The sequence below is a fragment of the Pongo pygmaeus genome, chromosome 2 (assembly GCF_028885625.2).
Source record: "Pongo pygmaeus isolate AG05252 chromosome 2, NHGRI_mPonPyg2-v2.0_pri, whole genome shotgun sequence".
NCBI classification, from domain to species: Eukaryota; Metazoa; Chordata; class Mammalia; order Primates; family Hominidae; genus Pongo; species Pongo pygmaeus.
The window spans coordinates 188,402,047-188,429,933 of NC_085930.1; the positions used below are offsets into that span (position 1 = coordinate 188,402,047).

Genomic DNA, 27,887 nt, shown 5'->3' on the forward strand with positions numbered 1-27,887 from the left:
GAATGTGGCACTACCAAAAGAAGACTACTAACACATCAGATGTTCACCTGGAAGCTTTAACAAGAAATTCGAACCACCCTTTTGGCCCCATTAATTGTAGCAAGCTTATTTCTCTATATTTTGTCATTCAGTGAATTGAAGTCCTGTGGTATACTGCATTCATTAGAAGAAAAACGTTTTTAATGTCCTTTTAATGATGGCCCAGAAAGCATTTGACACAGCAAGATGCATGTGTTATTATATTGAGACTACAGAATAATAACAGTATCACTAAATTTAAGACCTCTTCCCAGTCTTGCTGTTCCTAGCAAGAAGTTTGGCCTGTGACTGCACTTACTGTTTATGCTCATCAGAAACTGTCAATGTCTGCTTTTCTTTAACTCTGCAGTCTGTAACATCACGCTGTTTATTAAAAAAAAAGAAAAATTACTTTGACTTGTGTCCAAACAATCCTTAGTGTACTACATAAGCAAAAAACTGTGATAATTCTCTTTTGCCATTCCTTTTGAAAAGCAAGCCAGTGTTGCTAATAATCAAAATTTAGCTGAATTTGAGTTCTTTTCAGTAATGACTAAGAATACTTGACTGAAAATCTGAAACTATTATACCTTAAAAGCCAATTTTTCTGCCCCAGTAAAGTGATGAATATTAAATGTATGTTTAAATATTTACTTCCTTTAAGCATAAAGAATTATATGCTTGTATTTTAAGAAATATATGTATATACATATATGTGTGAATGTATGTATGTATATGTAATAGGTAAGTGGACTTTTTTCCAAGTCATTTGAAGATCAGAACCTAGAAATGAAGTTAAGGCTAGAAGCAAACTGGTTTTGCTTTCAGTTCTCATAAACATTGCAAAAGGTAAGTGTGGGCTTTTCTTTGACCATTAATGCACATAGGCATTAACAACTTAGTATTTCTGAGCAATTAAGCAAATAATTACTTAAATTTTATTTATTTGCCAAATGGTTTAAATAATTTTGAATTGACTTTGTTCTCCAGGGATAATATCTCTCTTTGCTGGAATGAATCAGGTAGCTCCTATCTAAATGGAAAACTGTGGTAATTGAAACACACACTTTACATTTTAAATTAGCAGTTTTGAATTTGTTAGGGAAAAAAAAATCCCAACAATTGCATATTGTTTGTTAGGTAGAAGTCAAATTTACAAAGAAATGGAATAGAGATGTGCCCTTAAGAAAAGTATAGAATCTCAATTTGCAGAATGATTTAAAATGTGCATGCATATAAAATGTTCATGTGTACATATATATTTTATTACAGAGAAGTCTTTGGTATACAAAATAGTTTACCACAACCTTTGAAACAGCAGGTTGTGGGCCTTAAATGCATATCACATTTAGCCAAGAGAACTGGGGTGGGGGCAGGGAAAATGAACTGCAGCTCCCTATCCCTAGCCTCTATACCAGCTGTCCAGTGAAAAGTACCAAGACTCACTGAATGTTATAACCTAGCAGATTTTTAAATAAATGATCTAACATTTTTGAGCACCCCAACAGATGCTAGAAGCTAAGCTAAAGTGTTTCACATGCCCTACTTCGCTTATTCCATAATATAACTGCGTGAAAGAACAGGTTATCCCCATTTTATAGATGAGAAAAGAGAGGTTTAGACAGGTTAGCTTATTTGCCCAAAGTTGTAATTATGGCCTACAAAGTCAAATAAATCCTATTCTGAGACACATGTTCTTTCCAGCATTGCACACTAGAAAGGAAAACAAGATTATTCATTACTGATCAAGTCAATATTGCTGTATTCAGCTAATTTAGTAATATGTGTCTTGAAATTAATTGCTAAAAGGGATTAAACTTAGAATCAGTTTTTTGTTTGATTACATCTACATACAAAAGGAGCTTCAAATGTCTCATTCTACTGTCCATAATTTAAGATTTTTGAGTATAATAAAATTTTAAAGACACTTGGAGGCACTTTGGAAAATCAGACCAAAATCTCTTTTCCAGTCATAGATTCGGCTTAATCTGGAAAGCATTTGTTGAGAGCCTTATGACATCATTTAATAACCACGGTTGATTCATTAATTAAAGTACAGACAATTGTTGACTATCCATGTGGGACTTTTCTATTAGGTTGATGCAAAAATAATTGCGGTTTTTCGCCATTAAAAGTTAACAGCGAAAACTGGAATTACTTTTGCACCAGCCTAATACGATGTGGATCATCTGAGATGAATGTTGAAATCCAGTATAGCTTCTTCATATTTCTGGCCCATTTTTCCCACCAGAAAGTGCACAAAGTGAAATGAGCTTACAAAAAGCATAATTAACTAGAAAAATGTTACTGAAAGAAAAATTACATGGTACATGACAAGGCTAAATACTAGTAACTGTAAACTTAGTGAATTTTCTAGGCAGCAGCTTTCCTCTGCTGTCTAGACTGAAAAAGAACAAACTAAGGCCAGGCGCAGTGGCTCACGCCTGTAATCCCAGCACTTTGGGAGGCCGAGGTGGGCAAATCACCTGAGGTCAGGAGTTCAAGACCAGCCTGACCAACATGGTGAAACCCTGTCTACACTAAAAATACAAAAATTAGCTGGGCGTGGTGGTGCACACCTGTAATCCCAGCTACTTAGGAAGCTGAAGCAGGAGAACTGCTTGAACCCAGGAGGCAGAGGTCGCAGTGAGCCAAGATCATGCCACTGTGCTCCAGCCTGGGCAACAAAAGCAAAACTCCATCTCAAAAAGGAAAAGAAAGAAAAGACTATAATAAATATGTTAGGTCCATGTTTTCTTAAGTTTTCTACCAGATTTTTATCTTCGTATAGTGAACGAACTGTTAAGAACTTTTTTATGAGAAATATTTTAGTATGACTATATTGCATAGAGTTAGGCTGATGGTTCAGTGTTCAGTAGGTTAGATACCCTCCTTGTTTATTTCCATATTGACTGATTCTAGCTACAGCTGAAATTAGGCAAAGAATATCTTGAACTCATTTTGCTATACAGGAAAAAAAAAAAGTGCTTCCTTAGCTCATTTGGAAAGAGATTGGGATTAGAAAAGATGGTGAATTTGTACGTATTTATAGAAATAAATAGAACAAAATGAGGCTTTTAAATTTTTTCCCACATGAAAATATGATACTTTAATTATTACCTTTTACATTGTTAGTTTGCAGACAGGCATAATTAGGTCCTCAGCTGCAGAAATCACAGACATCTGAAGGCCAGCACTTTAATTTGGCCACCGTCTTAAGATTTCTCTGCTCATTCCTTTGCTCCTCCTCCTACTGCACAGTTTGAACTGATGCTGTTCTATATAAGGTACTTTTCCACCTACCTCATCTCTGACTACAGTGCTATATTTTTCACACAGTAAGGACAGGTGTTGTGTTAATCTCACCATGCCAACAATCAGGGCACCACCTAGCAGAGTCAGTGAAGGCCAAAATAAACAGTGGAAGATAGCCATTTGGTCATACTTTTTTATAAGAATGACATCTTCAGATTGGCTGGCTGGACTGTAGAAGCATGAAAAGGGGGTTCCATTTTTGTGATCGAAGAATTCTTTTATGTCCAGAGCACTGTTGAGCAAATCATTTCTATCTTGGTGGCACTTAGGTGTGTAAAAGCACTAGGAATATGGAAGAGGGAAAAAGATAAAGGCACTGTCACCAATACCAAATACTTAACAGTTTTTAATTATGAAATAGCTTCAGGCTGAAGTTATTAGTGGGCAGTTTCAATCTTAGAAGGTGGTAAAATATTACATAGCTCATGGGAAAGGGTTGATTGGAGGACCACAGTGAAATGGCCATTTCCAGTCATTAAGCAAGGATGTGGAAGAGAATTCTTAGTTTATATGACATTGCAGGAGAGTCAGTGACCAACTTCATAAGGAATATGACTCCTCCCTACATGCAGGTTCTTGGACTCTTGGACAGTATGAATCCGTTTGTCCATTGAACAAAAATGTATTGAGCCTTACTATGAGCTTTCAACGCCTAGTAATGCCTCTGTTGTCTCTGTCTTGATCTCCTGTAGCAAAATATTACCCTGAAGAAAAGCACGTTGAGGCTTTTGCTCTAGACTCACAGAGAGGGAGCCCCACCTGGACTTTGGTTCCTGGGAGACAGAACCAGTGGAGAAGGGAGCTCTGTCAGCTGGTGACTTTTTTCAAAAACGCTTCAGGTTTATTACCATATCCTTTAGGAACTTGAGGTACTGTGCTAAAGGCCTACAAAATGTTTGAAATCTTAAAAATCACTGCATCCAAAATAGAAAACAAAAGTCATCAGATTGAAATTGATGCTTAAAGACAATAAAGTGTAACATGTCAACTAATCTAACACAACTCAACTTTTATAGTTAGGTATAAATATAAATTTTAAATCATATGAAAGACTATACTTTCAGGGATTTCTATAATTCGTTAAATCATATGAACCCATTGTATAACTTATTAAAATAAAAATAATCTTTACATTTATTTGATAAGAAAAATTACTCGCTTGATTCAAGGGAGACTGTGAGTACACTGTAGCATATTTTATATGGCGGGGAGTGGAATCTCCAAAAGAAAGACTCCCCACAAATGACTACTCATTGGCTCAGCCTATAAATTCCAGACACCAAGTTGTGAAATTGGAATGATTTCTCTCCTTTCTATATACCCCATTTCTCCACCAAGAAGAAAGCTTCATTTATCCTGATTTGATCGCTATAAAAATGTTCACTCCAAAAAAATAGATTTATCCCTAAAGACAGCCCTGGGTTATTTATGTACCCTGCTAGGGACAGTCTGGCAGGGAAGGGTTGCTGTCATAAGAACTCTTTAAACTTTACAATACCTTGGGATTTATCTGGACAGCCTCTTCATTATAATGTAGGAGAGCTTTCTGACCTGAATGGGTGAGGTTCACAAACACCCGAAGACACGGGTACTTCCCCTGACCGCGGCGGTGCACACCACAGGTGAAGGCACAGTCCAGCCAGTCGTCCATGATATCTGTGAGGATGGCAGTGCAGGTCGATTCTTCTCTCCGAATGCTTCAATTTGAAAAAAAATAAATGTTCTTCACTTACTAGAAAATTTCGTTCTACATTTTGGTGCGGTTATGAGCTTATGTACACAATGCCCAAGGCATTTGTGTACAACGCATTTGTGTATTTTGAGGTGGCGCAGGATCCTTACAGCAGGCACATAATCAGGGAGCATGGAAGACACAGTTGGGGTAAAGAGCCGCAAAGTGCCAAGTTCCACCTCACTTCTGATGACCCTACTGGCATATTTCTCACTACACCAATGGTTTTCAAACTTCAGAATCACCTGTGAGTTTGTTAGAATGAAGAATTTGTTAAACTGTGGATTCCAGGGCTTCAGTCCAGAGATTCTGGTTTGGTAGTTCTGACTTGAGGCCCAGGAATCTTTATATTTAATCGTATTTAAGATGCAGGTATTTGGAGAACCACAGTGTAAACAGTGTTAGCATTACCATAATACTGTAACCACCAAGATTCACACTCACTCAGGAATTTCATCACCTCTCATGCTTCATCATCTCAAGATGCACTGGCTTGTCCTGATGAAAATGTGCCTTTGGAAGGAGTCTAACTACACGGCCGTTGGTCAACATAGCCTACACAATTTCTGGCAACAAAGTACAATTCCACATACCCACTACTTCCAAAGAGGCAAGTGCAAATCATACATGGAATCTCTCAGTAGAATACTGACCATATTTTTGCTATCAGTTAAGTTCCTAGAGGTCAAGAGCTACATCCAATTCATCTGTATGTTCCTCAAAGCATGAAACAGAATGTTTCTCACTGAGTAGATGTTTAATAAGTGCTGTACTGGATTAATTTTTTTTTCGGGGGGGGGATGGAGTTTCACTCTTGTTGCCCAGGCTGGAGTGGCGTGATCTCGGCTCACTGCAACCTCCGCCTTCTGGTTTCAAGCGACTCTCCTGCCTCAGCCTCCTGAGTAGCTGGGATTACAGGTGCACACCATCACGTCCAACTAATTTTTTGTATTTTTAGTAAAGATGGGGTTTCACCACACTGGCCAGGCTGGTCTTGAACTCCTGACCTCGTGATCTTCCCACCTTGGCCTCCCAAAGTGCTGGGATTACAGGTGTGAGCCACCACTCCTGGACTGAATTAAATTTTACTTGGAAAATTTCTTGAGAATTTTCACATGTAATACATATGCAAAACATCCCAGGTGCTATGAGAAGGGACAGAAAAAATTCCTGCCATGAAGACCTTGTGGTGATGTTGAAGAGAAAGGACATGTGTACATGTATGAAATAATTTGAAAACAAGTCCAAGACAAAGTAAACAAGGGGAAGAGGAAATGCTTTGATTGAATATATAAGACCAGCTCTTCATATACCCTTACACTCACATGTAGGTGGACCCCTGTGTTTACTTACTGGTTCCTTAAACATAGTAAGTTAGATTAGCAAGCTCTAAAGTCAGAATGTTTGAAAAGCAGGGCCAGGCACAGTGGCTCATGCCTGTAATCCCAGCACTTTGGGAGGCCAAGGCGGGCAGATCACCTGAGGCCAGGAGTTTGAGACCAGCCTGGCCAACATGACAAAACCACGTCTTCACTGAAAATACAAAAATTAGCTGGGCGTGGTGGTGGGCGCCTGTAATCCCAGCTACACGGGAAGCTGAGGCAGGAGAATTGCTTAATCCCAGGAGGCAGAGGTTGCAGTGAGCCAAGATTGTGCCACTGCACTCCAGCCTGGGCAACAGAGCCAGACTCTGTCCCCCGCCAAAAAAAGTAAGAATGTTCGAAAAGCAATATTTAGCTAAATTCATAATGCACTCTCATTAATCTCTTTGACCAAAATAATCATTTTCCCTTATTAATATGACAAACTTGAGACACACTGTGCAGTTTAACATGGCCTCAAGGTCTGGGGTATAAAAATCACTAGATGTGGCCTAAGAAAAAATATTGGGCAAGTGAAAATACAAAAGAGGAAAATAATATTCTTTCATAGATTTATCACTGGCCTGCTTTTTCACTAAATTAATTTATATACTTCTTTTAACTAGGCATCTTGAAATAATAATTTAGAGTTACTTTTTTATCTGTTAGAACTTAAGCTCTCTAAATCTTGACCAAGTACTGAACTGAGGATGATTTGAATTTTCCTTGAAGATTTTAGAAAGCTTCAAAATAGAGTGGGATATTCTGTCCCATGCACAAGGCCCCGGTCAGAGCCTTTCAGGTGGAACCAGGGATGTATTTAAGGCTAAAAAATAAGCATGTTCCTTCAATAGCATCGGGTGTGTATTTGGCTATAGCTGTGACAAAATCCATCATCTGATCGAGAGATGAGAGGTTGAGAGAGTGGGGATAGGTATGAACTACCCAGGCCTTCTTAACTACCACCCTTTATGGAGCAAAACTACTCTCTGAGATGGCACAAGATGTAAGGCAAGAGAGAGATGAGAACTCACCACTCTTAGGCATTCACTTAATTAATTTAACCAAATAATTTCCAGGAATGCTTAGAAAAGTAAAACTTAATTATGAGCAACAGTTTGGTACCAGCTTGCAGAAGGTACCCTCAAGCCATCTCCCAAATATGTCACATTTTTAAAAATAATCTGATCTGCCTGTGCACACACATGCACATTTACTCAACATTCCCATACATTCAAACATTCAATCACATTACATAGACATGTAATGCATATACATATATAAGATGAGGGGAAAAAGAGTAAATGAAAAAGAGGAAAAAAAGACAGAATGAAGTCAGAAGTGAGGTACAGCCAAGACAAGAGAATCGCTTGAGCCTAGCAGTTTGAGACTAGCCTGGACAACATAGTGAGATCCCACCTCTTAAAAAAAAAAGTGAGGTACAAACATGTAACCTGCAGACCATAAGATCTCTTGTAGTTATGAGAACTGAGCTACAAATTTGCCTCTGGGCTTCCTAGCAGCCAAAGCAATGAAGAAAACACAACCAGATACAAGACTCCTGGCATCCATTAAATGAAAGTAAGCTGGTTGATCAGGAGCAGCACAGCTTCTCCTGGTGCTAATACCAGAGAGAAGCTTCTTCTGGAATTCTTCCAACAGTGGCACTGTGTGCTGTAGTAAATGGTGACCTCTACATCTTTCCCCTAACAACGGTAACCTAGGAATGGCAGGAGATGAATCATAAATAACAGAAGTAGGCCACTCTCTTCCTTTTTTATGACCCCTTTCCCTCACTGAACTCCTAGGCCTTCCTCTTCCACTCCCCCTGGGCCTCCTGTTGCTCTTTGGCTGTCCAAAAAAAAAAGGGCTGTCCAAAAATAAAGCAATGTCCAAAAAGCACCCCTTGCCTTCCTTTTACCCTGAACTGACCTGGCCCCAGAGTACCACATGTTGTGTGGGCCATCCTACAAAATTAAATAGCTCCTCCCCTTCCCTAATCAGAACCCCCATTCCCCTCATTTCAGCAAACATCATTTAGGTATTAAGAAGCAAGTCTTATGTCAGAATGACAGGCATATTATTTACCGGCTATATGAACTTGGGCAAGTTACTTGGCCTTTCTGAGCCTCAGCTTTCTCATTTACAAAATGAAAACAAAAATAATAACACTTCCATCATGGGCTGCTGTAGGTTTAAGTAGGATAAAATATAGTATGTATTGAGCATACAGCATATACTTAATAAGTAGCAACTAAAGTTGACCCTTGAACAATTCAGGGGTTAGGGATGCCAACACCACACCCCCAAACCTGCAGTCAAAACTCTGCATAGAACTTTTGACTCCTCAAAAACAACTACTGGTCAGGCATGGTGGCTCATGCCTATAATTCCAGCACTTTGGGAGGCCAAAGTAGAAGGATGACTTGAGCCTAGGAGTTCACAACCATCCTGGGCAACATAGGGGGATCCCATCTCTACCAATAATTTAAAAATTAGCCAAGTGTGGTAGCAAACACCTGTGGTCCCAGCTACTTGGGAGGCTAAGGCAGGAGGATCACCTGAGCCCAGGAGGTCAAGGCTGCAGTGAGCCATGATTGAACCACTGCACTTCAGCCTGGGTGACAGAGTGACACCCTGCTTCAAAAAAAAAAAAAAAACTTAACTACTAATAGCCTACTGTTGACTGGAAGCCTTACCAATAAACAATTGATTAAGACATATTTTGTATGTTTATATGTATTATAAGCTAGAAGAGCCAGGCACAGTAGCTCATGCCTGTAATCCCACTGACTCAGGAAGCTGAGGTGGGAAGACTGCTTGAGCCCAGGAGTTCAATACTACAATGAGCTATGATCACACCACTGCACTCCAGCGTGACAGAGCAGGACCCCTTCTCTTTTTTTTTTTGAGACGGAGTCTTGCTCAGTTGCCCAGGCTGGAGTGCAATGGCACAATCTCGGCTCACTGCAAGCTCCGCCTCCCGGGTTCACGCCATTCTCCTGCCTCAGCCTCCCGAGTAGCTGGGACTACAGGGGCCCGCCACTGCGCCTGGCTAATTTTTAGTAGAGACAGGGTTTCACCGTGTTAGCCAGGATGGTCTCGATCTCCTGACCTCGTGATCCGCCCATCTCGGCCTCCCAAAGTGCTGGGATTACAGGCATGAGCCACTGTGCCTGGCCCAACCCCTTCTCTTAAAAAAATAAATAAATAAGCTAGAGAAAAGAAAACGTTATTAAGAAAATCACGGCCAGGCATGGTGGCTCACGCCTGTAATCCCAGCACTTTGGGAGGCCAAGTCGGGCAGATCACAAGGTCAGGAGTTCGAGAACAGCCTGGGGCCAACATGGTGAAACCCCATCTCTACTAAAAATACAAAAATTAGTGGGCATCGTGGCAGGCGCCTGTAATCCCAGCTACTCAGGAGGCTGAGGCAGGAGAATTGCTTGAATTCGGGAGGCAGAGGTTGCAGTGAGCCAAGATCGCGGCACTGCACTCCAGCCTGGCGACAGAGCAAGACTCCGTCTCAGAAAAAAGAAAAGAAAAGAAAATCATAAGGAAGAACAAGATCATGTCATTTGCGGGGACATGGATGAAATGAAGCTGGAAGCCGTTATCCTCAGCAAACTAATGCAGAAACAGAAAACCGAACACTGAATGTTCTCACTTATAAATGAGAGCTGAATGATGAGAACACAGGACACCTGGGGGGAGCAACACACACTGGGGCCTCTCAGTAGGGTAGGGGGAGGGAGAGCATCAGGAAGAATAGCTAATGCATGCTGGGCTTAATACCCAGGTGATGGGTTGATCTGTGCTGCAAACCACCATGGCACACGTTTACCTTTGTAACAAACCTGCACATTCTGTACATGTACCCCAGAACTTAAAATTAAAATTGAAGAAAAAAAATCATAAGGAAGAGAAAACATGTTTACTATTTACTAAATGGAAGTGGATCATCATAAAGGTCCTCTCCCTGTCCTCTTCATGTTGAGTAGGCTGAAGAGGAGGAGAAAGAGGAGGGATTGGTCTTACTGTCTCAGGGGTGGCAGGCACAGAAGAAAATCCATTTATAAGTGGATTCTCGAAGTTCAAACCCATGTTGTTCAAGGGTCAACTGTATCACTACATATATTGAATAAAGAACCTAATTAAAAGAAAAGGAAGGAAACTAATATGTATTGAGCAACTACTATGTGCCAGGTAGACACTGTCAAACTCAAAAAATTCAGACTCAAAAAACTTTTATTGTGCTTGCATACAAGGTTTAACTCTCTCTTGGAATATCAACATTTTAAGGGGAGGATTTATGACCTAAATGAATAAACTATAATTTGTAGATTAGGTGTTTGGAGGTATATATAGATTATGAGATGGGAGGAGGCAGTGCAGGGGAATATCTTTGACCTTCTCGCCACCTCTTCCTCCACACCCAGCTGCCCCCAGCACTGAGAGGGGAAGAGGAATTGTATTTTTCTTTTTCTGGACCATGGCAGAGAGTCACAGATTGAGAAACCAAAGCCAGCCTCTCCTCCCTTACCATTGTGCCTGGATCTTATCTGAATTGGAATTCAGATTTCTCTAGATTTCCTTCCTCTGTTTCTTACCTGAGCATAAAAGGCTTTAGAATGGTTGTTCCGAGCAAGAAGAACATTAGGACTGAGAAGCCCATCGTGGCAAACCCCAGCATCATGGCTCGGTCTTCTCCAGCGCTGGACGGCAGGCTCTTGTGCACATCTAGTGGGTCTCCATCACTGTAGTCTCTCTCTCTTCTTCCCTGAGACAGGAAAGGCTGTCCTTTGGGGAAAGGGAGAAGGAGATACTGCAGTGAGCTCATAAAGAAGGGGGAACATTTCCAATCCATGGGGACTGGAGGGATAATCTCATTTGCTGCCCACCTGTGTCTCGTGAGCAGGATGAACGCAACACAATGAAATCCCAGTTCAGAGCTTGGTGAAAAGTCCATCTAAATAAGCTAAAGTGTAATCAAGTATTTTTAAAGATATTGTAGCAAACAAGCCTAAGAAATGTTGCCTCATGCAAGTCTGTAGAGATCTGTTTAATCAATGACTAGAGAAGGTTGTATGTAAATAAGTGTTACGAACTTTGTTATCTTTCAGGGATATTGCACCTCCCTCCTGAAAATTTTTTTACATTCTCCTTTGAATTCCACATGGAAAGAATGACTCAAAAAGTTCACATTTGGAATTAACAGCGTCCTGAGCAGGGTTTGACTTGTTCTTTCATATTCACCTGTTGGAAAGGCAGCATATCCACCACCAGAATTTCTGGCCACTGCCCAATCCACTCAGAATTATGAAGTTGTCATGGCTTCTTTGCTCCTCTCACCCTCCTTTTCCTCCTCTCTGGCCACTCATGGTTCTGCATTAAGTGTCCCTTCATTTCTTCTCTCCTCTCTCCACTGTGCCTGCAAACCTGCTCCAGCAAAGGATGAGATACATTCTCGCAGGGCAGGGTGTCTGGTGAACAGAAGAGTCCAACACAAAGGTCACAAACGGGTGGGCATGGCGGCATCCAGCCCACAGATGTGTTTTGTTTGGCCTTCTCTGTTGTTTTTGTGTTTTTCGGTTTTTTTTGAGACGGAGCCTCACACTGTTGCCCAGGCTGGGCACAATCTCGGTTCACTGCAACCTCCTCCGCCTCCCAGGTTCAAGCGATTCTCCTGCCTCAGCCTCCCTAGTAGCTGGGATTACAGGCGCCGGCCATCACGCACAGCTAACTTTTGTATTTTAAGTAGAGACGGGGTTTCACCATGTTGGCCATAATGGTCTCGAACGCCTGACCTCATGATCCACCCACCTCAGCCTCCCAAAGTGTTGGGATTACAGGCGTGAGCCACTGCGCCCGGCCCGGTTTATTATTATTTTTTTAATGTGGGATAACTTGTTAAGACCTTAAAAATCATGACATTTCTCATAAAAACGCTGAGTTCTGACTTTGGAAATAATCCCAAGATGCACATCCCTGCAGATGAACAGCGGGCCCAGCAGAGCAGTGGCTGCCCCTGTGGAAGGTGTGTTCTCTAGTTTGCCACAATCCCTCCACTTCCTACGGTGTCACTGATTTGCCGTTCCCTGCTCAGTAGCCATTTGAGTTCCAGAAGTATCTCCATTTTAAGAAGCTTAATGAAATCTTAAGCCAAACAAATGCAGCACTAATGGTAGAAACACAGGCTCCATCAAGCTTCCTAAAAGCTTACTACATTTTAAAGCCAAGCAAAAACCCCATCAAGGAAATTACTGGGTTTTTTTCCCCAAAAGCATAGTTTATGCCTTATCCCACATCCTTCCCCTTCCCTCTGCCTAGCTCCCTTTTCCCCCAGCAACATCTTTAGGTTCTAAAGCAAGTAAAAGGAATGTCAGACAGTCCAGAATGTTCCAAGAGCCTGTGCCAGGAAGCACCAACCTCAGAAGATGGCGGCACTTCATGGTTAATACTTCTTTGGGACCCAAGTATCTAGTTTAGGAATTTTTAGTTGTCTTTGATATTTTACTCATCCCCTATCATCCTACCACCAGAGAAGGGGCATGGAAAAAAATTTTAATGAAATTTGAACCTGTAATTTTTTTTTTTTGAGATGGAGTCTCCCTCTGTCACCCAGGCTGGAGTGCAGTGGGGCAATCTCGGCTCACTGCAACCTCCATCTCCCAGGTTCAAGCGATTCTCCTGCCTCGGCCTCTTGAGTAGCTGGGACTACAGGCGCTCACCAACCAGGCCTGGCTAATTTTTGTATTTTTAGTAGAGATGGGGTTTCACTGTGTTAGCCAGGATGGTCTCGATCTCCTGACCTCGTGATCCACCCACCTCAGCCTCCCAAACTGCTGGGATTACAGGCGTGAGCCACTCCACCCGGCCACATTTTCTAATTTATCAATAAATATGACAGCTTGATTAAAAGAAAGTTTTAGCCCTAAAGTAGAGTTTGATGGTTTTTGTAGTTTCCAGGACCCAATATCCTGCATTTTCCCTTGTGCTCTAAAGCTGGACTTTAGTTGCTCTGTAGCGTAAGGTATCCCAGAGGTTTATTGTAAGACAGCCTTGGAATCCATGGGTGAAGAGGGTTATAATGAGGTCGCTCTTCTAATGCATTTCTAATACATTCTTTAACATACCCAATTATAATGGTATGTTATAAAAAACTGGCATAACCTGATTCTGATCTAATTTAGGAATAAGACAGACCTGTACTGTCCTAGACAAGACTTTTTATTTATAATTTTTCTGCCCACTTTGTTCCAACGCTTTATGAAAAGTTGACAACTTCATAAGTCACTTGGAAAGAAGTTATTTCATGTGTGGGGAAGGGATAATATAAAATAATCATAAAAAACTAAAACACAGATATGTTTGGCCAGCCGCAGTGGCTCACGCTTGTAATCCCAGCACTTTGGGAAGCCAAGGTGGGCAGATCACCTGAGCTCAGGAGTTTGAGACCAGCCTTACCAACATGGTGAAACCCTGTCTCTACAAAATTTAGCCAGGCACAGTGGCATGCGCCTGTAATCCCAGCTTCTCGGGAGGCTGAGGCAGGAAAATCGCTTGAACCCAGGAGGCGGAGGTTGCAGTGAGCCAAGATCACGCCACTGCACTCCAGCGTGGGCGACAGAGTGAGACTCCGTCTCAAAAAAAAAAAGTAAATAAATAAATTAAAAAAATTTTTTTAAAAGCCCACATAGTAACAGGCTTCTGTTTCAGTGGTATGGTACACTAGACACCCACTCTAACTACAGACAACTAAAACTTCTGGCCAAAGCTTAAAAAGAACTGGAAATACTCAAAAGCCAAAACTATGTAAAAGTAGGAACCCAGAGAGGAAGGTGGACAGAAGTCAAGCTTTAACTTGAGGGCATTTGCAGAACTTGGTGAACTTGAGCTTTTGTTTCACAGTTTATAGGGTCACAGGGACAGGAGACAATGTCCAGGGTCTATCCGAGGTATGTAGTTTAATATACCATCCAACTAGAGCTGGGACCCCAAAGGACTTAAAAGTCAGTGTCAGGTTGAACTGGAAATAGCCCCTCTCCCTTCACCCGCACCGCACCACTCCATAGGAAATGGCGAGGAAAATGCCTTTCTCAAACCTTAACACTGACTAAAGGAGGAAAACTACAATCTCCCCTGAAATTTTAGATAATCCTCAAGGTGATCCTCAAGGGAGTTTACAGCCTGAATTCATACTACCTGGGTAATACAAAAATCTCAAGCTAGGAATTTTGTGTAATGTTGTTTAAGTAGGTAGTGCCCTCTGCAACCTGGCAAATTTAAATACATATGTAATCTGTAGGCGCACACCTTTAACTTAGGCCTTAAAAGAATTCTATAGGCCAGGCGCAATGGCTCACGCCTGTAATCCCAGCACTTTTGGAGGTCAAGGCGGGCGAATCATGAGGTCAGGAGATCGAGACCATCCTGGCCCACATGGTGAGAAACCCTATCTCTACTAAAAATACAAAAAAAGTAGCTGGGCGTGGTGGCATGTGCCTGTAATTCTAGCTGCTGCAGCAGGAGAATCTTTTGAACAAGGAGTCAGAGGTTGCAGTGAGCCGAGATCGCACCACTGCACTCCAGCCTAGCGACAGAGCGAGACTCGTCTAAAATAAAAAATTTAAAAAAAAAAAGACGTATATAAATGTCCAAGGAGTACATGCACTCATTTAAGTCATAAAACACACAACAGCCAGGCATGGTAGTTCACGCCTATAATCCCAGCACTTTCAGAGGCTGAGGCAGGTGGATCACCTGAGGTCAGGAGTTTGAGACGAGCCTGGCCAACATGGCGAAGCCCTGTCTCTATTAAAAATACAAAAATTATCCAGGTGTAGTGGCGGGCACCTGTAATCCCAGCTACTCGGGAGGCTGAGGTGGGAGAATCATTTGAACCCAGAAGGTGGACGTTGCAGTGAGCTGAGATCGTGCCACTGCACTCCAGTCTGGGCAACAGAGCAAGACTCTATCTCAAAAAAAAAAAAATAAAAATAAAAATAAAAATAAAAATAAAAAATAAAATAAAAGTCATAAAACACACAGGACATCAAGGCGTTTGAGTGCAAAAAAAATAGACCACAAAATCAGATCCACAAAAAATTTCAGATATTTGCATACAATATAAAATACATATCTGTAACATATTTAAAGAAATAAAGGAAGGATCAAAAATGTCAGAAATCAAGAAATTCTAAAATGTAGAGCTAATATTTAAAAAAGAATTTAGAGAAATCAAAAATAAAATAATTGAAAGTAAAAATTTAATGAACAGACATAACACTCAATTAGATACATCTGAGAAGATAATTAGTGAACAGAGCTGGATCTGCAAAAATAGAGTACAATACAGAGAGATTTTTAAATGGAAAATATTAAAGAGAGGTTCAGAGACATGAAAGATAGATTAAATAGTGTAACATAATATCTATTCAGAATTCCAGAAGAAGAGAAGAGATGTAAGTCAGAAGCAATATTTTAAAGATAGTCAAATCCTAGAACTGATAAAGACCCAGTTCCCCGACTCCAGAAGCCCATGGAATAAAATAAAGAGGAGCCCACACTTAAACACATCACAGATATATTGCACAGCTACAAAGACAAGAGAAAATCTTAACAGTCACCAAAGAAAAAGACAAATTAACTTCAAAGTAATGACAATTCGGCAGAGAGCTTACTTCTCCATAACAAGACTAGAAACCATAAGGCAAGAATATTATCAATATACTGAGAAAAAGTAACCACCAAATTCTATGTCTATCAAAAAAATCCTCTCAATAAATAAAGACATTTTAGACAAAGACATTTCAAACACAAAACTGAGTTTGTCCTTGATAGACCCTCACTAAAGGAAAAGGGTCAAGTATTTACTCAAGGCAGAACAAAAAAAATCCAGGTAACAGCTGATATTTAACCAGAAATGAAGAGCAAATACAGAAGTAAACAGGTAAGTAAAGATATTAACTCTAGGCTGGGCACGGTGGCTCACGCCTGTAATCACAACACTTTGGGAGGCCGAGGTGGGCAGATCACCTGATGTCAGGAGTTCGAGACCAGCCTGCCCAACATGGTGAAACCCCATGTCTACTAAAAATACAAAAATTAGCTGGACGTGGTGGCACACACCTGTAATCCCAGCTACTCGGAAGGCTGAAGCAGGAGAATCACTTAAACCCAGGAGGCAGAGGTTGCAGTAAGCCAAGATCACACCACTGCACTCCAGCCTGGGCAACAGAGGAAGACTCCATCTCAAAGAAAAAAAAAGATATTAATTCTATAAAATAATAATAACAGTAATTATCTTATTACTATTATGTCTTGTGGGGTTAAAAGAAAAGATAAATACATGACAAGAGAATATAATTTAGAGGGAGTAACAGTGGTAATTTTTCCATGGGAAAAGATAAAGACATTAAATTCATGTTGAAAAGTTCAAATATGCATGCTAAATAGAAATATCACCTTTCTCTACTCTTTTAGGTGATACTCCAGAAATTCCAAACTAGTAGAGAGACAAAGAATGGAAGGGAAAAAAATCAATCCAAAAGAAGGCAATAAAGAAGAGGGAAAAACTCATGAAAAAGTCAGGACAAATAGCACAAAATAACATGATAGAATAATGTTATTGCATCAGTATATCAGTAATTACAATAAAACTAATGGAGTAAATGATCCAGTTAAAAGATAGAGATTAGGGCTGGCTGTGGTGGCTCATGCCTATAGTCCCAACACTTTGGGAAACCAATGTGGGAGAATCACTTGAACCCAGGCGTTCGAGACCAGCCTGGGCAACATAGCAAGACCCTGTCTCTACACAATAAAAATTAAAACACCATCCAGTTGTAGTGGCACACCTATAGTCCTAGCTACTCGGAAGGCTGAGCCAGGAGGATTGCTTGAGCCCAGGTGTTTGAGGCTGCAGTAAGCTGTGATTGTGCCACTGCACTCCAGCCTCGGTGACAGGTGAGACCCTGTCTCTAAAAAAATTTTTTTTCAAATATAAAGATTGTCAGACTAGATTTAAATACATATAGATGGTCCCCCAACTTAAGATGGTTCCACTTGCAATTTTTTTTACAATTATAAAATGTTTTTATTTCAATTACATAATAACACTTATGTTTTCCTCAAATTTTATTGAGGATTTGGTCTTTTTGCATTCAATTCTATCTTGTAACAGTAATATGAATCCACATAATTTCATAAAATGTCAACAACATTCATAAGGTACATTCCTTTGTGATTTTATATTTTACAATTAAATCTAACTTTACAATTATTTTTTAAATGTTTCTTTATATAGAAAACAGATATTTTCTTCAGGCAGATCAAAACAAGAATTTTCCAATAAGAATATACTGGAACATAACAAATGAAAATATTTATACCAAAATACCAAAAGTGATTCAGCTCTTTAAAATATCCTACTATAGTCTAATTAGTAGTTTGCAAAGAACAAGTAAACTTTTTTTACTGCTCTTTTGAATGATGATTAGAAATTCAAACAAAGAGAAGTAATTTTAAGGTTCAAAAACTTTTTTTTTTTTTTTTTAGAGACAGGGTCTCACTCTGTCTCCCAGGCTAGAGTACAGTGGTGCAATCATAGCTCACTGCAGCCTTGAACTCCTAGCCTCAAGCGATCCTCCAACCTTGGCTTCCCAATGTGCTAGGGTTAGGTTACAGGCATGAAAACATTGTTTTGTGTTTTTTTTTTTTTTTTTTTTTTAGACAGAGTTTCGCTCTTGTTGTCCAGGCTGGAGTACAATGGCTTGATCTCGGCTGACTGCAATCTCCGCCTCACAGGTTCAAGCGATTCTCCTGCCTCAGCCTCCGGAGTGGCTGGGATTACAGGCGCCCACCACCACGCCCGGCCAATTTTTTGTATTTTTAGTAGAGACAGGGTTTCACCATGTTGGCCAGGCTGGCCTCGAACTCCTGACCTCAGGTGATCCACCCGCCTCGACCTCCCAACGTGCTGAGATTACAGGCGTGAGCCACCACACACGGCCAAAAACATTTAAAAAATGACAGTCCCTGCTCAAATACTGCAGTAGGAAATATAATTTGACATATATCACTTCCAGAAAAAATCTTTAAACTTTGTATAAAATGAAATTGATACATTATCAGCATGAAGTTAAAATCTCCTACAAAGTAAATTCAGGTATCATCAACAATGAGATCCAAAAGCATTGGTTCAAGATCAAATATGAGGTGAAGGCAAATAAAGCCCCTCGTGCTTTCAGACATTTACTTGTTATCCTTAAAATGATTATTGTTCTGAGGTGCAAATCTTTTCAGTGACCTATTTGCTATTTGGTGGTTTATCTCCTTTAAATAAAATACCATACAGGTTATAATGTACATTTTAAAATCAAATATGAAAGTACACATATGTGAACAAGACATTAATTTAAATATCAATTATATTCATAATACAGGAGTCTAAGAATGCTATTTGGTCATTTCAATTAGATGCTGATATATTTGGTCAAGAATATTCACATTCCTATCAGCCTAAGGCAAATGGTAAATGCTTCTATTTTTATTAAGTGGACTATAAACAATATACATTATTGTTTGATACTACTGGATACATGCTCTCAATTAGAACGTACACTGATAACAAATATGTCTTTCTAATCTGGGTGATAACCTCAATGATTACATGGAAATCTACAAGTAACAGTCTATAACTTAAAGCAGTAGATCACCTGGTGATTGGCATACAGTGCATCTCTATGAATTTAGAACATTCTACTTACATTGGCAGTGGAGAGAAAAGAGCCCTTCACACTCAGACTTCCTGTGCACCATGCCTGCCGCCTGCCTCAGCTTAGGACATGGTACAGTCTTCTTTGCTTTTGCCCTTCTTGTTCCCTCCTCTGGTATCTTCTCTGCTTTCTGGATTGAAGTCCCCCGGCTCTCCTCCTGATGCCAACAAGTCATCGTTTTTTAGGCTATTGCTGTCTAAAGCTTTCCTGACGGTCTGACTTGGATGTTCTGACATCCCACACCTCTCTGTACTTTCTGCTTCACAGGCATCACTAATGTCCTGTGAGGGACTTTCATTTTTGGGCAGGGTGCAGCGATCTGCATCTTCGCTCTCTGGTTCTTCAGGACTGCTTTAAGTGGCACCATCTATTTTAGCATTATCTTTTGCAACACCTTCATCTAATTCTTCACCACCAGCCCTCGGGCCTGATGATTGAACTGTGACATCCTCAAAATCTAATGTGTCTCTATCAGCTAGTACCTCAGCTGCTGTTTTTACATCATTGCCTTCTTGGTCAAGTTTTCCATCCAACTTAATTTTAGGATTCTCTGGACAATCAACATTTTCACTGCTTTCTGCTGCAATTTTCTGTTTTGGATTTTCAGTCACCTCGTTTTGGGCTTCCATTGCTGACTTTCTGTCAGTAGACTTTAACTGCTCTTCTTCCTTAATTTCACTTAAATCTGTGTTCTGATAAGTTAACTCTTTTTAAACATCTTTAAGGGTTTCTACGGGTACTGGGGATTTTTTCTTCTTGTTTTTCTTGTTCTTGTTCTTTTTCTTCTGCGATGAGTCCAATGCCTCTCCCTGTTGGTCATTCTTTTCTTCATCTGGCTCTTTCATATCTAAGTGAACACTTTGAGTGTCTACTGTACTTGGACCTGTCGCCTCCTGACCCTTGCTCTCAGTTCCTGCTGGAGAACCAGGAACTTATGTCTCGATTGGTTTCTCATCCCTTAATCCTTTTTCTTCACCCTCTTCTTTGTTGTGATCCCTACCTGCTTCTGTACTCTGCACTGGAAACTCCTTGGGCTCAGCTGCTTCCTGGTTGGTGAATTCTTTCTCTAAACTATGCCCTATGCTTGTCTCTAACTCTTGGGGGACTTCTACTATACATCTGTCATCATGATAAACTGTGTCATCACTATGCCCTAAAGCACATGAGGCCACTGTGTCTGCCTGCTCTCCAACCTGAGTCACCGCTGCCTCTCCCACATTCTGTGTGTGGCTCCCACCATCTAAGTCACTCCAAGAGTTGGATGGCTCAAGGGGAGTTCTGGTCCTGTCATCTGGTGCACCCATTACCTCATTTGACTCAACCTGTGCTGTGTTTTCAGGGAGAGCAACTCTCTCAAGAATTTGGCTTTGAACCTGTTCCTCATAGGTAGCACCTGCTAAGGTTCCTAGGAATGGGGCAGTGTCTTCAGAGGATTTCTGGTCCTCGGTATTCTCACCAGCAGGGAATACCTCTATGTCCACACAATCCTTCACTGTGTCCTCTGTGTGTTGTTCTTTCTCAGTATTGCCCAAGATTTCTCTTTTCCCCACATTCGCCACGATTTCACTTTTCACCTCCACTTCATTGGCTTTCCTAGGGTCCCATCCCCTGTTGACTTAAGGGCATTTAACTTTTCTTTCGTCATCTTCATAGGATCTTGGTATCCAACATTACTGACAGTGTCGGAAGTCTCTCCATTGGTAGCTATTTCTGAATTTAGGATTATTCCATGTTTCTCGAGCATTTCCTCTCTTTGCTTCAGGGCCTCCTTGACTTCAGCAAACTGAAATTGCAGTATACTGTGGGCGTGTTTTTCCCTTCCAAATTCTTTGTTTTCCTCTTCGTACTGCAGCCTAGCTTCAGCCAGCTGTTCTTCAAGCTCCAGCAACATATCTTTCAGGGTATCAACTTGATAAATGAAGTTTGTCTTTTCATTGTCTAGCTGAGCATTGGAAAACATAGCCTTCTTTTATTTCTCTTCAACTTCTGCTAGAGAGTCCTTGATTTCCCTGATGGACGCCTGGGTGTCAGTGGAGATAGAGGTGTCTCCGCTGCCTCTCCGAGTGGAAGTCCCACCCAGAAACGCCAGCGTGGCTGCAGACAGGCCCGGCACGTTACGAGACCCCTTCTCAGTAGAATATTTTTCTGGTCTCTCTTCTACCTCCTTCTGCTGCCGCTCCAGCTCCTTCATGGGGATCTCACGAGCCTCCGCGCGGGCGCCCGTTTTGCGGCCAGCCGGGCCTCCGCCAGCCTCTGCGCTTCCGGGCTCAAATAGCAGATCTCCCGGCTCTGCGCGGCCGCGGGGCTGGTCATGCTGCTGGGCTGGGCCCGCTCCACCCGGCGGGAAACGCTCGGGGACCGCGCCGGGAGCCCCCCACGGGCCGGGCCAGGGGGCGCGCGCTCTGTCCGCGGAGACGGAGACACTCGCCGCGAAGTACACACTTGCGCTTCCGGGGCCAGGAGCCAGCCCGCCCGGGAGCGGCTTGGGGGACTGGGCTCGGGCGCAGCCGGCAGGGGTGGGGCGCAGGTGGCTGAGGGCTGAGCCAGGCCGGGGTGGAAGGGCGGGGGGAAGCGGGGCTCGGGCGCCTCCGCCCGCCCCATGGCCCGCCCCGCCCCGCCCCACGCTTGCAATTTTTTTACTTTACTGTGGTGTGAAAGCAATATGCATTCAGTAGAAACTGTACCTCAAATTTTGAATTTGCATTATTTCCTGGGCTAGCGATATGCAGTACCCTACTCTCTTGAGATGCTGGGCAGTGGCAGCCAGCGATAGTTCCCAGTCTGCCACACAATCATGAGGGTAAATAGCTAATACTCTCTAAGTTTTCAACTTACAGTATTTCCGATTTATGATGGATTTGTCAGGATGTAATCCCACTGTAAATGGAGGACTATCTATATGCATGTTTTTACAAAAGATACATCTAAAACACAGATACAAAAAGGGTGAAATTTATAGGCAAAATGTAACAAAAAGCAAACATGAATGTTAAGAATTAAAAAGCTTTATTAGAAATTAAAAAATAAGTGTTTTAACACTGATTAAAGGTTCAATTCACACGGAAAATATAACAATGCTAATTTGTATGTACCTGATAGCATTGTTTCACTGATCAAACTACAAGAAGAAATAGACAAAATCCACTATCAGATTATGAGGTATTTTTATACACTCCCCCAGTAATTTAAGATAGCTTGACCTGAACAAATCAGTATGGTAATAGATTTAAGTAAAGCAATTAACAGGTTTTATCTAAATGATAAATATAGAATACTCCTACAGAATATATATTATTCTCAAGCATGTATGGAACATTTATGAAACTGTGTCGGGAATTGGCGGGTTCTTGGTCTCACTGACTTCAAGAATGAAGCCGCGGACCTTCGCAGTGAGTGTTATAGCCCTTAAGGCGGCGCGTCTGGAGTTGTTCATTCCTCCTGGTGGGTTCGTGGTCTTGCTGGCTTCAGGAGTGAAGCTGCAGACCTTCGAGGTGAGCGTTACAGCTCATAAAGGCAGTATGGACCCAAAGAATGAGCAGCAGCAAGATTTATTGCAAAGAGCGAAGGAACAAAGCCTCCACAACTAGAATAACACCTGAGCAGGTTGCCACTTCTGGCTGGGGCAGCCTGCTTTTATTGTCTTATCTGGCCCCACCCACATCCTGCTGATTGGTCCATTTTACAGGAGCTAATTGGGCCATTTTACAGAGAGCTGATTGGCCCATTTTGATAGGGTGCTGATTGGTGCATTTACAATCCCTGAGCTAGACACAAAGGTTCTCCAGGTCCCCAATAGATTAGCTAGATACAGAGTGTCCACCCAAAGGTTTTCCAAGTCCCCACCAGAGTAGCTAGATACAGTGTCGACTGGTGCATTCACAAACCCTGAGCTAGACACAGGGTGCTGATTGGTGTGTTTATAAACCTTGAGCTAGATACAGAGTGCTGATTGGTGTATTTACGATCCCTTAGCTGGACATAAACGTTCTCCAAGTTCCCACCAGACTCAGGAGCCCAGCTGGCCTCACCCGGTGGATCCCGCACCGGGCCGCAGGTGGAGCTGCCTGCCAGTCCTGTGCTGCGTGCCTGCACTCCTCAGACCTTGGTTGGTCCATGGGACTGGGCACCGTGGAGCAGGGGGCAGCACTCGTCAGGGAGGCTCGGGCAGCACAGGAGCCCACGGAGGCGGGGGGAGGCTCAGGCATGGCGGGCTGCAGGTCCCGAGCCCTGCCCCACGGGGAGGCAGCTAAGGCCCGGCGAGAAATTGAGCACAGCAGCTGCTGGCCCAGGTTCTAAGCCCCTCACTGTCCCGGGCTTGCAGGCTGGCCGGCCAGCCACTCGGAGTGCCAGGCCTGCTGAACCCACACCCACCTGGAACTCGTGCTGGCCCACTAGCTCTGTGCACAGCCCAGGTCCCCGCTCGCGCCTCTCCCTCCACACCTCCCTGCAAGCTGAGGGAGCCGGCTCTGGCCTTGGCCAGCCCAGAAGGGGCTCCCATAGTGCAGCGGAGGGCTGGAGGGCTCCTCAGGCACAGCCAGAGTGGGCGCCAAGGCCGAGGAAGCACCGAGAGCGAGCGAGGGCTGCAAGGGCTGCCAGCACGTTGTCACCTCTCAAGACCTGACTACAAACTTAGCCACAAAGAATTCCTCAACAAATGTCAAATGATTCATGAAAGTAATATATTTTTATATGCTCATTGTATGAAACTTGAAAAATACAAAAAAAATGTGGAGAAGAGAACAAAAACCCACCCACAACACTTAAAGGTAATTATTGTGCCCTTGGTTGCTGGGTTAATCCCCTCCTGCTCTATATTAGGTTTTTGTTTTTTTGTTTTTCGTTTCTGTTTTGTTTTTCTTTTTCTTTTTTCTTTTTTCTTTTTTCTTTTTTGAGATGGAGTCTCACTCTGTCATCCAGGCTGCAGTGCAGTGGCATGATCTCAGCTCACTACAACCTCTGCTTCCCGGTTTCAAGCAATTCTTCTGCCTCAGCCTCCCGAGTAGCTGGGATTACAGGTGCCCGCTACCATGCCCAGTTAATTTTTTTATTTTTAGTAGAAACGGGGTTTCCCCATGTTGGCCAGGCTAGTCTCGAAATCTTGACCTCAAGTGATCCACCTGCTCAGCCTCCCAAAGTGCTGAGATTATAGGCATAATCCACTGCACCTGGCCTATATTGTTTTAAACAGAATGAGATCACTTTAGATATGATTTGAGATTTTTTTGTTAATCTTACCTTTTTCACTTAACATAATAAGCACTTTCCCATGTCATCAATAATTCTTTGTAATCCTATTGGCTACATAATGTTCCATCAATTAGATATGCCATATTTCCTTAACCATTTCCTTATTATTGAATATTATTAGGTTGTTTCCAGTTTTCTCAGACCATAAACAGCCTTGTAATTAACTTTGTTGTATTTACAAGCATCTTTCATCCAAGGACCTCAAAGCACTTAAGTATGATCTAGTTTGCTTTCTAGTCAGGAAGATGGATAAAAAGCATATTAATTCCTTTTTCTGCCAGTAATACATGTCCACTTCTAACCAGTGTATTACCTTGAGCTGTTTTATTCGTAATCAAGGCAATATCCACCACCTTCTATTCTCTTCACTGCAGATAGGACTGACTTTCCCACCCAGCCCAAGTACGACAAGTAGCTACAGGCAGCTTCTGGCTTAGCCTGAGGCAAACTCAATTACAAACAGCCTGAACACACTCACCTGGGTGTGATCCCCACAGAAGCCAGCAGCCTCTCCCTCCAGCACTGAAACTTTTGCAAGAAGTATTCCTTAGAAAGATGCTGTGGCTCATCAAAACGTTATAATTCATCTGACATTCATTTCACTGGTGTATGTGAAATGAATTTCTAAACATGAAGTATACTATATTAATATTTCCCTGTAATTTGTTTTGGTTACAGAGGAGACCCTTGGTAATTATTTTTACTCTTCTATTTTTTAATTACAACATTATTTAACAACTTATTTTGAAACAGCAAATAAGGTTAAGTCAACATAGTTCATCAAGTTCAGCAAGAGGAAATAGCAATAATTCAGTTGTGCATTTCAGAAATGAAAATGGGATATAGTAGGTTGCTTTGATGACAACACAACTGCCTTTATATCTAGTTAATTGTGTGATGTATGGGACACTAAAACTAGTTTGCTTGCATGTTTGTCATTTGGTCTTTTGCCATATAGTGATTCATTTTAATTGTCTGTTCACAAAAAAAATTGGTTCATGTCTAGCAGAGAAGAACACCTTTCTTTCCTCTGTAGTCTGTCTGGTCCTTCCTCCCTGAACCGCCATCCTATCCAAACTCCTGTATCTCACTCTCCTCATGCTCTCTCTCAAATACCCGTGAGTGCAGTTAAATGATAATGGAAGTGAGTAACATGATGACCATTACCATCTTTAATGTTTTCCAATTCTCAGCTCCCAACTCCACTAGAGCCAATAATAAATCATGCATATTTCCAGATAGTGAGTGAACCTGGTTCTGAAATGTACCCCTCCCAAAAGGTTTTTCTTTGTTTGTTTGAGACAGAGTTTGGCTCTTGTCGCCCAGGCTGGAGTGCAATGGCACAATCTCTGCTCACTGCAACCTCCTCCTCCCAGATTCAAGCAATTCTCCAGCCTCAGCCTCCTGAGTAGCTGGGATTACAGGCGCGCCACCACCATGCCCAGCTAATTTTTGTATTTTTAGTAGAGATGGGGTTTCACCATGTTGGCCAGGCTGGTCTCGAACTCCTGACCTCAGGTGATCCACTCACCTCGGCCTCCCAAAGTGCTGGGATTACAGGCGTAAGCCACCACGCCTGGCACAAAAGGTTTTAGTATCCCATTTGTCCAACACCCTCAGGCATCACTCTTCTCTCCATTTTGGTTCCCACATTGACTGCCCCATGCCCCAACCCTGGGGCAGGCAAAAGGGGTGCAGGTCACTAGAGGCTTTCAGCTTCTTTGCTTTTCATTTCCCTGGGGAGAAAATGGGTCCTGAAAATAATCTCTCACTTCCCCCTTTAAGGAGAAGAGTAGGGTAGTAATAATAGCTAAAAGGCTAGAATTTAGAGAGGTGTAGAGCGTATACCTGGTATAACAGTATAGTTTAGAGAGGATGTGGTATACTGTGCTGAGACACGCAGGGGCTCTTACTATCTGCATTTCACAGATAAGGAGATGAGGCAAACAGAAGTTAAGTGACTTGCCCAGTCATATGGCTGAATAAGTGGTGACCTGGGTTTGAATCCAAGGGCTGTGACTCCAAGGCTTCACCAATGGGACCAAATGCTGGTGTAATTTCTTCATTCCTCATTCAACCAAGAGATAATTCTTGAGCACCAACTGTGGGCTGGGCTATGATCAGTGCTGGGGAGCCACAGGTGAGTTGAAAAGGTCTCCAGTCTCCAAGAACTGGCAACCTAGAGGATAGAGCCAACAGGAAAGGCTGCAGCTCCATGACGTGAGTGCTGCTGGGGAAGCCTGCTGGGTACCCTGGGAGGCATGGCAAGTGGGCATCCTCAGAGAACAAGGAAACACTCGCTCCCCAAGCCCGAGATGTCCCCTCTTCTTGCAACTGCTTGTTCAGCCAGATTCCCACTACCGGCAGAGCTTCTGGAAGTGACCTACCTTCCCTGGCGCCTCCGGCTGCCCTGAAGTGTGATTTGCACGGGGATGCTGAAGGGCTGCATGAGGCCAGGGGCCTGAGAAAATGGCCTCCTTTCACCTGAGTCATGCCCCTGCGGGCGCAAGAAAGGTGAAGCTTAGGCATCCACGGAAGTGGAGTCCCAGCGGGAGCCCCCAGCCCCCAGCGCAGCTGCAGCCATTAGAAGCCCCGCGCCTTCCTGGAGAGGTGGGAACTCCAAGCAGGCCAGCCGCGTGGTTCTGCAGACTCCTAGCAAGGCAGAGCGGTCAGTTCTAGACGATCAAGAAGGACCTGCGTGGTTTGCTGCAGCCAAAGCTGCTTCTCTCTCTTTGCACTGTGCTTGCTGCCACCTCATCACCTGTGTTTCCGCCTCGGCAGCCGGGAGCATCGCCATAGAGACCTCAACGCTTGTGGAAAGTTCTGAGGCCCAAGGGACCCTCTAAAATTGGTGAGGGACATACTCAGTTCAAGGTTTATAAGAAGAGGAAATGTTTTGCCCTGGCCGCGTTTCCTTTTCCACGTATTGTCTGTTAGAGTGCAAGCTGAAATAATGGGTTTTCTAGTTAATGGCATGTTCCAATTAAGATAATTCGCTTTTAAACCATATGTGATGTCCCAATTTTTCAAGATACAAGGGGCCATAAAATAACTCGCCATTAAAACTATCTCAAATTAAAAACAAAAAGCTATATCAAATATTATTTTATCTTTCTCTGATGACCTAAAAGACATTTGGGGATCTTTCCACACTCCCAAATTAGGAACATCAATTACCATTATATTATAGTACCACACACTGCTACAGGCACCAGTAGATGTGGATGATAGAATGCCAAAGAGACCATGTTTGCTGTATGTTTTTCAGTCAAGGCGATATTATCTTAACATTTTCCAAGATGGTGTGGGCAAGAATGTAAGCGTAATCTCATCTATAAATATCCATGAACGTATAGCTATACAAACTCTTACTTGCAGCCATTTTAATATTGCTTAATAAAAATATATACTTAATAGACTTTTTACTTGTATTAT

General features: G+C 42.3%; 1 protein-coding gene and 1 pseudogene across 1 annotated transcript; both read right to left on the minus strand.

Moving 5' to 3' along the window:
• Positions 1-74: 74 nt before the first annotated feature.
• KCNMB3 (potassium calcium-activated channel subfamily M regulatory beta subunit 3) lies at positions 75-26,901 on the minus strand. Its single transcript, XM_063662453.1, is given in 5 exon segments — positions 75-3,615; positions 4,832-5,030; positions 11,037-11,192; positions 11,194-11,226; positions 26,840-26,901. Coding segments are annotated over 5 exon segments (849 nt in total). The 3' UTR covers positions 75-3,216.
• LOC129034090 (leucine-rich repeat flightless-interacting protein 1-like) lies at positions 11,104-21,716 on the minus strand (annotated as a pseudogene).
• Positions 26,902-27,887: the final 986 nt, after the last annotated feature.